General features: G+C 28.9%; 2 protein-coding genes across 2 annotated transcripts in view; both read left to right on the top strand.

Moving 5' to 3' along the window:
* Window positions 1–6,419, top strand: part of LOC129912379 (putative inorganic phosphate cotransporter) — a 28,319-nt gene extending 21,900 nt beyond the window's left edge. The window contains exons 2-4 of the mRNA XM_055990593.1: window positions 4,894–5,030; window positions 5,095–6,165; window positions 6,225–6,419. Coding sequence (XP_055846568.1) covers window positions 4,947–5,030; window positions 5,095–6,165; window positions 6,225–6,419 — 1,350 coding nt within the window. The 5' untranslated portion in view covers window positions 4,894–4,946. The remainder of the gene's footprint in view (window positions 1–4,893; window positions 5,031–5,094; window positions 6,166–6,224) is intronic.
* A 5,154-nt stretch (window positions 6,420–11,573) lies between these two features.
* LOC129912370 (putative inorganic phosphate cotransporter) lies at window positions 11,574–12,886 on the top strand. The gene is made up of 2 exons (XM_055990581.1): window positions 11,574–12,652; window positions 12,716–12,886. Exons 1-2 carry the CDS (start codon window positions 11,606–11,608, stop codon window positions 12,884–12,886), a joined length of 1,218 nt encoding a protein of 405 aa, XP_055846556.1. The 5' UTR covers window positions 11,574–11,605.
* The last annotated feature ends 1,224 nt before the right edge of the window (window positions 12,887–14,110 follow it).

The raw sequence follows: 14,110 nt of genomic DNA, 5'->3' as shown, positions 1-14,110 counted from the left end.
TCTACTATTTGACCCGATTTGATCAATCTTTTATTTGTTTAAAATATGTAGAGCAACCATTAAGGTCCTAAAGTTGCCAATTACCCAGAAAGTATGCAGCTTTTTCGTTAAAAAAGAACAAACAACAAGACCAAGAACCTCCTAAAGCTACCTTAGTATCTCACAAAAATTTTCGAATGTTTACCTTTTTCAAGAAAACATTGGAATCTTAATCAGTATCTGAACTTTATACCATTCTAATTCTATGAGTAAGAAGAGATGTTTATACTATATTCTTTACGAACTTGCTTAGCATACCTGTTAACAAATCATTGTTTCTCAGTTTATAAATTTTATTTTTATTTTTTTTTATTACATTTTTGCCGACAACACGAAACTGGTGTTATGCATTTAATTAAATTTAAATGAAGATTCATTTAGTAAAGACAAAAAGAGTACGACAAACGACGCACACCGCACCGCGATGCTGATTGGAATGCTAATACTTTTTATCTATTCAGTCACTTTCTTGACTCGTTTAATTATAGATATCATCAATTATATTGCACATGAAAACGTTTTTTTAATGGTTTCTGTAGGTTGTTCTATGTTAAATAAGACATTTTCTTATAAGAACGGAAGATTTTTTCAACCGGAAAAAAAAAACATAACGATTCTTATGATTTATGATAATTTTTTTTTTGATATTATGTAATATTGTTGTGATGGTTATATTGTAACATTTAATTAAACATTTTGTAAAGTATAGTGCATTTTTAAACCGTAGACTTTTTTTTACATTATTTATGATAATTGCACTCTTAAAAAACTCCTGTGAATATTAAGTTAAGATTCCCAAAGACGCATCTTCCGATAACCCGAATCAAATTTTACCGAAACACGATATTGTCACTCGATGCGTACAATGATCTTTCATGAAAAGAAATATGTTACTTTTTTAGTTCTGAGCTCGAACAGGGAGATCGGCAAAAAAATAGACAAACAGCCGGGTGCAGAAATTTTTCTTCATGTTTTTTGATTTTTTGCATTTTTGTTCCGAAAGTTTCAAAAATGATCTTTCAACAAAAGCTTTTGTACAACTTTTTTATATCAAATTTTTTTTTTTTTTTTTTGAAAATTATATGAATGATTAGAGTTACTAAATCAGTATTTAGTGCAGGTAAAATAGACATACCAAAAAAAATTTTTACACTCATGAATCATAAAACTTGGCAAAAAGTTTGCTTTTGGGATAAGAACCGATGACCAAAGAGTCTAAAGTCTTAAAAAAGTTGGGTGGAAGGGTGTTTTTTTCGAAGAGACAGTGAAATCTGGTACCGGTCCCAAAAAGAAAATGACCAAATTCAAAGTTTTCCCCAAATTTCATTAGAGTGATCCATCGTTTTTGTTATCACTCAAAAAAAAAAAAAAAAAACACCCTTTTAACCATTATATTTTTATAGACACTTTAGATTCTTGTTTCTAATCTGAAAAGTAACATAATTGCTGAATTTCAATAGGGTACTATTAGATATTATAACTTACCTACTTTTTTTCAATATACCCACATTTTCTCTCATGAAAAAAAAAAAAAATGTTTTAAACTTATTTTATTCGTAATACTTTTTATACCATTAATTTCATCTAACTTATCTCGGATTTCCTTTATTTCCCAAAAAAAAAAATCCTTTCACCTAAAATATTCTTGGTTTCTGTTATAAATGAAATATTTGTACCAATTTTCATTGGTGTAACAATTTTTTTTCCCAGTTTTTGTAGTGATGGGTACCTCATACATGAGGCAATACAAATGTCCCATACACCACTCTGAAATGTCCCATCACCTCAAAGCAAAAAAATGTATTACCTCACACCTCACCACAAAAACAAAAAAAATATCTCTTTACTCTTTCGTCTCCAGAAAAAAACTTATTCATATTTCTCTCTGTCTCTTCTCATGATGATGAGCAGATGAGGAATGAAATTGAGTGTATGAGGAAAAGGAAAATCATGAATGTACCGCGCCACGAAATGTGTGTACATAATGTATTAATGTATGTGTATGAAGAAATGCATGAAGAGTAAAGAGTACCAATGTTTTAAAATGAAAAATAAATAAATGTATGAGTTTTGTGTTATGGGACATTTGAAGTAGGTACGTATTTTGAGGGGAGAAAATTAGAAGTAATGAGGAGGAGGACGTGACGTTTGTTTATTTTTTAAGAAAGAAAACGAGGAGGACATACGACAATGTACTAAAATGAAACCAATAATAAAAATATGAAAAAGAGAAGAATAAAAAGAAAGAAAGGAAAGAAAAGAAATAAAAGAAAGAAAAAAAAGATAAGAAAGAAAAGAAAGAAAAAAAGAAAAAGAAGAATAAGAAAGAGTTGTAAATTGAAGGAGGTGTGTTATTGTTATTTTTTTTTTTGTAATTGAAATTTTGCACTAAAATTGGTTTGTCCCATGGGACATTTGAGGTGGGACAAAGTACCACCTCATTTAGAAAAATGAGTACCTCATACAAACTCATTTTAAATTCGTGTCCTACCCATCACTAAGTTTTTGTGGTACTAATTCCGATTTTCATCATTTCTTAAAAAAAAAAGCACCCTTTCATTGAAGATAATTTTGTAGACTCTTTAGATTCTTAGTGTTTTTAACAAACAAAACTTTTTCACCAAGTTTGAAAAATTAACAAAATTTATGTCAGCTTTTATGAAACCTTTCTCACACATAACTCAATCCATCAAAAAAAAACACCATTTCACCAAAAAAATGTTTAAGAACTTTATGAATCCTTCCAAAATCTAAATCAAAATTTTAATCAGTGTAGCATGTTTTTTACATGGGTTTTGATTATATTTTACCTTTTGAAGTAAAAAAACAAGCACCCTTTGTTTTTAATCGGCTATAACTTTTTTTTTAGAGCAATCGTATTGACTTTATTTTTATGTCATTACATTCAACATCAAAAAATACCTTGAAAACATGTGTCATATGATGATATTTTTTTATATGGTTCTTATCCCAAAAGCAAACTTTTTACCAAGTTTCATGAGTGTAACAATTTTTTTTTCAAATGTCTATTTTACCTGTACTACAAATTTTACCTGTACTACAAACAAAAATTGAAACTTTAATTTCATTTTTCTCTAAATTACATTTTCTGACTTAACCCCTTTGTACCCGGCGCCAAAGATTTTTGAACTTTATAGATTAAATAAAAATAAAAACTTATAAACAAGTAATTTTTTCTTAATTGTATTCGTCAGGAAAATTTTTTTAAACCTTCTTCCTGTTGTTTTCAATCGATATGATTTATAAATAAATATTATAACAAAGGAGGTTTAAATAAGATTTTAGTGCAAAGAAAATTACTAAATATTCTTAATAAATGAACCTAAATAATCATAATCATATTTATTTACTTATTTTATATATATTAAAGTTTAATTTTGTGTACGTTCGCTAACATAAGAGGAGAAGGTTTAAGGCAAAAAAATTTAAGATTTTATAGGGTAAATAGGGGTAACACGACATTGAAAAAAGAGGCTATTTTCTAAACGGTAAGTCGTAAAGAGTTGACTTTTTTTTTTTAATGATAGACAAATTTATTCAATAGTTAAAAAAGGTATTGAAAACATTCAAAAAAACTTCAGAACCAAGCTGTGAAGGTTTTTTTTTGCAGTCATAGACCTTCGACAAAAGACTAATTACAGGCACGCAAAATTTTGCACAGAAATTTGAGTTACACCAATAGAAAGATATTAAAAAAAAATTAATGGTGTAATACGGATTCTTTTCACAGGCCCTGTATTTTGAAATACAAATTTTCGAAAAACAACTAATTTTATGAACTTTTCAAGTTTTTATCCTCTTTTTCATTTGAAAATTAACTACTTACAGAGTCGAAATTAGAAATAAATACAAGAAATGGTGGAACGAAGTCCGCCGGGTCAGCTAGTTTATGTATAAGTTGTTTGTATAATAACTTTTAAAGTCCTAAAAAAATTTGAATTTTCTATTTAAATTTAATAATTTTGATGATTATTTAAATCATGACAAATTAGGGTTTCATAATAATTCTGCTTTGTAAATTGAAAATAAAACATTTTTTAATTTATTAAAGATTTTTTAAAACATTGATTTTAAAAATTTAAAAATAATTTTCTAAATTTCTTAAGAAAGTCTAATATTTCTGAAGAAATAATAATAATTTTTGCTTTATGTGATTTGAGCTGGGACCACTGTTTCTTATCAAATTGGTAAACTTGTATTTTTTTTTTTTGTTGATTTTAACAGTCTTATAAATTACTTTAAGTAGTGCAAAATAAATTCCTATATAGGTCCTAATCCAATGAATAGACATTTTATAAAAATGTTTTAAATAACATGAAAAAATTTGCATAAAATGGCAAAATAAGCGTGGACAACACATGCTTCACAAACAACAACACAAGAAACTCAAAGTGTTGATGTTTTTTTTTTTATTATTATTTTTGATTGTTTAAACCAGATGTTTGCTCGTAATTTACATCGATTTTTTTTTTTAAATTCAAATCTGGTCCTCTCGATCGAGTTTTGATTTTTAATTCTGGTTTGTTTATTTTAATTTGCATCAGAAATCTCTTTATGTAGGTACAAGTTTATGGTTAAGATTCTTCTTAATTTAGTTCAGAAACTGTAGTGAAATTGTTTAAACTAATAAAAATAAAATGGTTTTTAATCGAAGACATGATGAAAAAGGTGCTTAAAGTATATTTTGTTAAGAAAAACTAATTAACTTGTGTTCTCAGAAAAAATGAAGAATAAATAAATTGTTGAAAAAATTAAAAGACAAAATTTCTTAAAATTTCCAATACTCGCTACCAAATTAAAAAAAAAAAAAACAAAATTCTTCCAACCTTGCAGGCCCTATTTTAGGAGTCCGTCACGTTCAAGTCCTGCTGTTATTTTTCTGTTTCATGGTGAATTATTTAGGTCGTTTGAATGCTGCCGTATCTGTGGTAGCCATTACCAATGCAAACTCAACAAACCCTGACTTTCCGGTACGTAACCAAAAAAAATCTTCTTTTCTTTATTTAACAAAAAAATACAATTTCTTCCTTTCAGGAATATAAATGGAATGAAAAACAAAAATCCTACATTCTAAGCAGTTTCTATTGGGGCTATAATTTGACTCAATTTCTAGCAAGTTACTTCTGTCGCACATTTGGCTCGAAACCAACTTTGCTGCTATCAACAATGGGTTCAGCTTGTTTGGCTTTAATTACCCCAGCTTCGATAGCTTGGGGTGGATGGCAAGTCTATTGTTGTATTCGAATGTTTCAAGGACTATTTCAAGGCATGGTTATTCCGTCTATCCATGATCACTTAGCCAATTGGGCACCTATCGAAGAACGAACTCGTTTAGGAGCTTTAAGTCTCACAGGAATGGAAATGGGAGCATTATTTGCAATGGCAGTTCCTGGTTTAATTGCACATTCACGATGGGGTTGGCCAGGAATATCATTTTTCTCTGGAGGAATTGGATTGATTTGGTGTGGATTGTGGATCCTATTTGCAAATAGTAATCCAGTTGTTTCGAGATTTATTAGTCAAGAAGAGAAACTATTTATATTAACATCTCAAAAGAAAACCGATTGTGACAGACAGAAAATTCCAATTCCGTGGAAGGCGATTTTCACTTCGGTACCATTTTTATCTCTTGTAACAGTTCGAATGGCTGAATCTTGGGGTTTGTCAACTTTGCAACTTCAAATTCCAACATATTTACATGGAGTTCTTAAAATGGATATTAAGAGCAATGCCTTGTTTTCGGCACTTCCTTATGTGATGATGTTCATCATGGCGTATGTGTACTTAATTTCTGCTGATATTGTTTTAACAAAGAAGATTGTTTCGTTGACGGTGTTGAGAAGAACGCTGAACTCTATTGCAATGTGGATTCCATCGATTACTTTAATAGCTTTGGGTTTTATGGATGAGAGTCATAGACTTTTGGCAATTATTTTAGTGACGATAACAATTGGTGTAAATGGCGGAGTATCAATTGGAAGTGGCTTGAATGCTATCGATTTGTCATCAAATCATGCAGCTGTTTTGATGGGAGTGGTCAATACTGTTGTCAGTCAGACATTTATGTTGGCGCCATTATTTGTTGGAATTATTGTAGATGATGAGGTAAGTTTCCTGTTTTTAAATAGTATTTTAAGAAAAGTTAATTTAAAATCAATTTTTAGACGGATCGAAGTCAATGGCAGATTGTTTTCCTTGTTTCTGCTTTAGCGTTCTTTTTGGGAAATTTACAATACATTTTCTTTGGGACAACTAATACCCAGCCATGGAATGATGAAGATTTTTATTTGATTAATGTTTTGGAAAAGCCTAATTTTATTCAGCCAAAATCAAATAGATCTTCGAAGAGTGTTTGCTAATATTTAGCAAACTAATTTATTTTTAATATATTAAAATATTTAATTTTCTTAAACCAATGCAATAATTGTTAAAATTTTACTTGAATTAGCATAGAACCGGTAAGTTTAATATCTGATAACTCATTTTGTTTAACATATTTCGTAATAAATCAGCAATTATTACGAACGAAATTGAGTTAATTTGTATTTCAATAAAACCAGGTGTCAATTTCACTGAAGATTGTAATTTATTCAATTTTTATCACATTTTTGAATAAATATAACACGGAAAATGTTTATTAATTAAATAATTGTCAGTATTGTTCGAGAAATTATTAAATATTCAAACAGTAGGAGTTTTAAATACTTTACTACCTATTAAATAAAAGTTACATGACCCTTTTATATGATGCTAATTCGAGATTGTCTGTTAGGGTGTTCAGAACAAAATATTATTTTCTATTTAAGTAAAAACTCTTATAAGAAGCCTACAGAAGTTATACTTGCTAAGTAAAGGATTTAAACAAAAAAAGCAACAAACATTCAAACTTTGGACTTTATCATTAAGTTTGCTTATATTAAAAATGATAACATATTCTTACAATAGAATTTTGTAGCATTTCCATTGTCTTACTTATCAACTCTATCATTACTTTTCTTTTCTACTGTTATGCATTTTCTGAGAAACCATTGTTAATTTAATTGTTGTCTAATGACACTGACGTCACTATATCCAGTAACTTGACCACAATCTTAGATAGTAGTTGTCACTTATTTTAATAACTTGTCTGCATTAACTAGAGCTCAATTCGATTGCATAGATAAAATTGATCAGTCAGTGGTGTCTTCTGTTTAATAGTTATTTAGGTAGTTGAATGAAGGTCTTTAGATATATCGCATTTATGCATTTGAGTAAATATTGCGTGTTGCTGTTTTATTGAATTTTATGCACAGGTCACCTTTCCTCTTCGGGATTTCGTCCATTTTGCCTAAAATTTTATGGAGAATTGATACTATTAAAATTTTGTTCTTTTTGGAGATAGAGTATGTCCACTTTGTAAATGTCCTTAAATTATGCACAACATAATTTCATTGGTACTAAAAAAAAATTTGAATTATAAAATTTGTATTTTGTATTTCTTTTGAAAAAAAAAACACCCTTTATCAGATATATGAATTTACTCTTTTGGTTCATGGTTACCTTCAACAATAGAATAAATCGATTTTTTTTTCTTCCGAAAATGACTTTTTGGTGGTAGTGGCATCTTTACACGTAAACACATCTTCAAAGTCGAAAAAAAATATTTAATATTTTTCTTATATAACAAAAAAAATATTTAATATTTTTCTTATATAACAAAAAAAATGTTAATTTTTTCTTTTTCAATTCTTGTATTTAATTTTTTTGTATTTTCGTTATGTTAATCTTTCCCTAAAATTGTTCACCCCACATAAGTCATTTACTTATACTGAGTGTCTTTTAATACTATTTAAATTGTTAAATATAAAATGTCACTATAACTTATCTTAATTATAATATCGATTTTAAAATTTGTAAATTATCTTTTGTTACTTTTATAAATGTATTGTTATAGTAAGAATAATGAAAATAAAAAAAAAAAAAAAAAAATTTGGCTGCCGAAGTTACAGTCTGCTTATAATCCCATCAGTTTGAAAAACGAAATATGTATAGTTTTTGATTGCATTTTTTATTTTTTTTACTGAATGTATAAGAATAGTGTGTTAAGGTTGATTAAAGCAAAATTAACAATGTAAGGAGTATTTGAAGATCAAACATCTAAATAAGCAAAAAAATAATAAGATATACAGTTTTTTGGGTGAATTTGAGGGAAATATCTCCTAAATTAATGGAATAAAATGGATTTTGTAGCAATTCAAAAATGGTTATTACCAGGGATAGGATCTTGTGGACCTAAAAACTTAAAAAAAGGCAAAATAAAACTCCCAAAAAGGCATAAAAAGGCATTTATTGAGAAAAGAATGAAATATAAAAATTAATTGCAGTAATTTTGAACAATCATGAGTTTTTTAAAATTTTCTGTTAACAAGCGCCTGCGATTGTCCCTTAAAGCCTGGTACGCTGCTCGCGCTAAATTTTAGCCAAGATAAAATTTCCATACAAGTTATCCATAATTTGTATGGGACTCATTTTAGCTCGGCTAAAATTTTTCGATAATTTGTATGGGAGCTAAAATTAAGCAGCGTAGCAGGCTTAAGAGTGCTCTAAAGGAGCTAAAATATCTCTCTACATCTGTAGAGACGACTGGACCCCAATTAAATAACTCGACATCGCCCACTTCAACATTTGCCGGGTGCTCTGGGGTCGAACTACGGCATAAGTTCGTTACCATTTTGACTATTGCTTTCTCTATTTAATTAGAAGAAAATGATAGAGACATAAAGCGTCAATACCTTAACGTACGTATGCCGTAGTTCGACCCCTGGATTTATGTTCCAATGTATTACGCAATTTATTTGTTCAACTCTTTCGAGTCCCTTATTTGCCAAAAAAAAATTGATCTGTATTTCTCAAAAACATCTTTTGCGACTGCCCCTTTCGCAGCTTCCAAATCTCTCTGGATTATGTCCAAATTCTGGAGAACTTCTTCAATGGAGTATTGTAAATTGAGTAAGTTAGCTTTTGAACTCTGATACGTGTCGGTTGTCGGCCGCGCAATAGAACGTAGAAGACAATAAATGGTAGCAATAGCAGACAAACAAGTTGCATAGGTAGATATTTTCATTCGAATTTTGTTTGTGTGTTGTAATTAGTGAATTTTTAATATAGAATAGATATATTGAGTAAGTAATATACTGAGTAAGTTAGCTTTTTGTTTGTATATTTGAGTGTTTTGTGTGTAGGCATTACCTTTAAGACGCTAAAAAGATAAAAAAACATAGGAAAAGACAAAAAAAGGCAATAAAAAGAGAAAAGGCAAAAAAAGGCAATAACGAAAGAAAAGGCAAAATAAAATACATATATTTGGCACGAGGGGGACGTGAAACGTGTTTATATTTAATCTATAATGTCGTACGATTAAGCAAGAAAAAAAAGGCAAATTCCACAACATCCTATCCCTGGTTATTACACACCGAAAAAAAATTAGTTTATAACAGCTATCAAATTAACATTTTTGAGTGACAAAATTCGTCCAAAAATTAAAATATCAATTTTGATATGATTATCATATCATTTTGACATTTTTTAATTTAAGGTGGATAGTGAAAATTTCACTTTGATAATTAAAATATTAATGTTGACTAGATTTTACGTTTTAGTTTATTTTAATGATATTTCTTTCTTTTTCTTTTTTATTATTTTAAGTATTTTCTTTCTTTTTTCACTTTACTGAAATTGAATATTCTTTATAAAATAGTGGTGATATTATTTTTTCTATTATATGTGATATAATTGTTTTGTTATTTTCTCCCAAACTATGTGAAGTAAAATCTTATTGCCGATCAAATTTTCTCAGTAAATCATACATTTTACTTGGAAAAAACACTATGCGCCTTTAAATTACTACACATTAAGAGTTGTTTATTTAATATTTTTCAATAAATTTGGAATGAGAAATTGATATGAAAAATTGATAATAAAATGTCAACAAAATTTCAAAAATATGATATTTTAATATCATCCTGATAGTAAAAATATTGTTTTAATATTTATTAATATTTAGTTATCATAAAACACATTTTATAGACAATTTTTGCTGATATTTAAAAAATGTTAGGTAATTTGATATTCATAAAATGTTAAATTGATATAGGTTTTTTTTTCGGTGCAAACAGAATAATATAATAATATTTTGTACTTTTACTCTATGAATATTACAACAACAGCAACAACTTTATACCAAACTATTGACTGAAGCTGACACGAACAGTAAAACCGCACTTTTAAAGTATACAAAACCAAGTTTTTTTTAGAATTAAATAAGGTAAACTCGTGTGCAGGAGCTTTAAAAATATTTTGCGAAACTACCAGTTTCAACATGTACACCAGAAAATGGCCAAAAAAAGTACTGATGTGATCGTTGCTTCCCCTGTACATAAATTGATGTTTGTTTTTTTTTTTTTTTTTTTACCTACATTTTTAATAAAATATTGGTTATAATTAGTTTTGAAAAATCCATGGTTAATTTTGTTAATCTTTAACAATCGCTTATTTCGCTCACGAGTTGCGTAGCGAAAGTCTTGTTTAATAACTAAATTTTGGTCACACGAATTCATGAGAATCAACAAGAACGAACAATTGTAAGAGAAATAAACTTTAATAGTTTAATTGAATACCTAAGACATTACCACAACGGAAAACTATATTTATTATTATTTATCACCGAAAATGATGCGGTCTATCACTCGGAACCGAGTGGTCAGGAATCAGCGTTACTTCACAAAATAAGATTGTACCTACCTACTATCTCGAATTACGGTAGGTAAAGATTATTTATAAATTGTAACTGGTGTGTAAGTTATAATCAGTTTACACTTATTAATTCCTGATCAGATAAACTCTAGCATATTCCAACTTAGTACGATTTTTTTTAAATTTTTTTTCGGAATTTTTTGTATCTTAATAAAATTTGATACCAGGTATAGGTGTTGGCAAAAGATTAATTTAGTACGTATTGCTTGTATCAGAATCAATAAATCGTTGTTTTATTTTTACCATACAACCAATTAAGTACATTAAACTTTTTTTTTAACCTAACCCACTTGATAGCAAAGATAAGATGCATCTCAATGTCAAATTATTTATTTTGCAAAAAAAAAGCTGATAAAAAAAAACATTGCAATCAAGTCGGTCAGACGGTCAGTATCAAATTTAGGTGAATGGAACAGAGTTGATATAGTTAGCACCTGAACGAAAAACAAGTACAAATTTATTCAAAATGATATCGAAAGGTATAAGCTTCCATAACTATTTGATATAGTGTAAAATAACTAATTTTCATAAAGGTCCCAAATTTGGAGTTCGGCACGTCCAGACTCTTTTGATATTTTTCTGTTATGTGGTAAATTTTATGGAACGTCTGATAGTTTCAGTGTCATTGGTGGCAATGACAAATGCAGCAACAACAAATCCAAACTTTCCAGTAAGTAAACATAGCTTAATTTAGAAAAACAAGTGAAATTTCCACCAAATTTTCTTACAGGAATACGATTGGAATGCCAGACAAATGTCCTACATAATAAGTAGTGCCTTCTGGGGAATGATAATTGGAGTTCTACCGGGCAGTTATTTGTGTCAAAGATTCGGTTCAAAATTCACAATGATGATATCAATTTTGGGATCATCTTTATTTGGAATTATTACACCAATTTGCATACCTTTAGGCGGATGGCCTATCTACTCTGGCATACGAGTTATTCAAGGCATATTTCAGGCATTCTTCTTTCCATGTGTTGCCCATCACTTGGCCAAATGGTCACCAATTGAAGAAAGAACACTATTGTCAGCTTTGAGTCTAAGTGGTCTAACTATCGGTACGATTTTAGCCATCAGTGTTTCAGGGTTTATTGCCAAATCAAGTTTAGGATGGCCAGGAATTATGTATGTTTCCAATGGAATAGGCCTCGTAGTGTGTTTGTTTTGGATGATTTTCGCTGATAACACTCCGATGACTTCGAGATTTATTTCTGAAGAAGAGAAATATTATATTCTTTCATCGCAACAAAAGATCGAAGAAAAATCTAAGCAAATTGCAGTTCCATGGAAGGCGATTTTTACTTCTCGTCCTGTTTGGTCACTTGTGATAGTTCAGCTCACTGAAACTTGGGGACATACAACAGTTTTGTCCCAATTGCCCTTGTACATGAATGGAGTTCATAAATTGAATATTACCAGCAATGGAATTTATTCGGCTTTGCCATATTTGGCAATGTTTTTTATGTCATTTGTTTATCTCTTTTCTGCTGGTGCAATTATGAAAAAGAACATCGTAAGTTTAACAGTTTTGAAGAAAATAATCAATACAATGGCAATGTGGATTCCGGCAGCAGCTCTAATTGGGGTTGGATTTTTAGATGAGAATCAAAAACCCTTAGCTATTGTTTTGATGGTTTTAACTGTTGGTTGTAATGCTGGTGTAAATGTTGGCCAAGGAGTTAATTCTATTGAATTGTCACCAAATCATGCATCAACTATAACAGCAATTATATATTTTTTAGTTGGTGTTGTGGGTTTTTCTACTCCATTATACTGTGGATTTATTGTTAATAATCAGGCAAGTGGTTGGTTTTGAAATTAAATTTAAAGCTGATGGTTTTTTTTTTTTACTATTTATTAGGCTGATCATCAACAATGGCAAATTGTATTTTTAACTTCATCGCTGATGTATTTCTTTGGAAATTTGCAGTATTTATTTTTTGGTACGACAAAAACACAGCCGTGGGATGATGAAAATTTTTTGTTACAAAAGGATGATAGTGAAAATCCGAGAGAGTCCAAGAAAATTTAACTTCTTCAGAGACTCGAAGCAAAACTTAATTCTAATATATCTCTTGAAATTATTTATTTTATTTATAATATAATACAAATAAAACAATAACAATAAGAAAATTTTTTACTTGATTTACCTACTAAATATAATTTTTGAAGATAGATCGATTGCAACACCGATAAGTAATAACATTTTCCGTCAAATAGTTACTTAAAATTATAACGAAGAAAAAAATAACAAAAATAATAAAAATTATTTAAATTATTTCTATTTTAAGTGGAGCGATTGAATATAATTCAATTTTAAAGTTCAAGTGACCTCAACTCCAAATTTATAAAGCGTTTCGCCCAGGTACGACAGTGGGCTCATCAGTTAGATCTGTCGTATAAATTTATAAATTTGGAGTTGAGGTCACTTGAACTTTAAAATTGAGTTACTTAAAATTTACATTCAGATATAATATTTGAAAAAGAAGGCAAATTTACATACATTTCCAACATTTTTCTGTCTATCGAAATTTGTTCTTCTATTCAAATTAGGTATTTTTGAGGTCACACCCGTAACGCCTATAATTATTTGATTGAATGTTAAAACTAGATCAAATATTAAATTTGATTTCTATTGATATTGAATATTTGCAGGAAAATTATTATCATAAATGTTTTGAATTGAAGTGTCACACCCGTTACGATGGAAATTTTTAAAACTACGAAAAAAAATCCTTATACGTAATACGAAGAACAAAATTTGTAATAAGCCAACAAAACTGCAAAATTTAAAAATTATTTAAAAAAATGAAATATTCACCGAAACATTACCTAAACATACGAAAGTCTAAATTCAAATAAAAATCATCAACAAACCTGTGGGGGATAGATCCATAAAAAAAATATATATATTTTTTTTATTAAAAAAAAAATTTTTTTACTAAAATGACACCTTTAAAAATGCACGTGCACAGATTAGTTTTTGATTTTCATAAATAAATAAAAAATATACTTAAGTTCCTTCTACAAATGTTTGAAAAGTACAACAATTAATTTTTCGAATAAGACCAAACATTCCGAGAAGTTTTTTTTTTATAATAAGCGCTAAAATAGCTTTCTAGATAAAATTGCAACAGTTTCATGCTGTGGTCACGTTCACGGTCGATCTGATTGCCATTCTAAACAAAAAGGTTTAAAATGAGCACTTTTTACTCTCAACTTACGATGTAACAACAAGAAAAGCAGCATGAGAGAG

This window comes from Episyrphus balteatus, chromosome 1 (assembly GCF_945859705.1).
Source record: "Episyrphus balteatus chromosome 1, idEpiBalt1.1, whole genome shotgun sequence".
Lineage (NCBI taxonomy): Eukaryota > Metazoa > Arthropoda > Insecta > Diptera > Syrphidae > Episyrphus > Episyrphus balteatus.
Note: the sequence above shows the minus strand (reverse complement) of the source record. Positions and strands in the feature narration are given on the sequence as shown.

What these genes read in the sequence shown, in the direction of transcription:
- LOC129912370 (XM_055990581.1), top strand. Translation starts at nt 11,606, where the DNA reads ATGTCCTACATAATAAGTAGTGCCTTCTGGGGAATGATAATTGGAGTT. An exon ending in GATTTATTGTTAATAATCAG is followed by an intron (nt 12,653 to 12,715) that starts GCAAGTGGTTGG and finishes ACTATTTATTAG; the next exon opens with GCTGATCATCAACAATGGCA.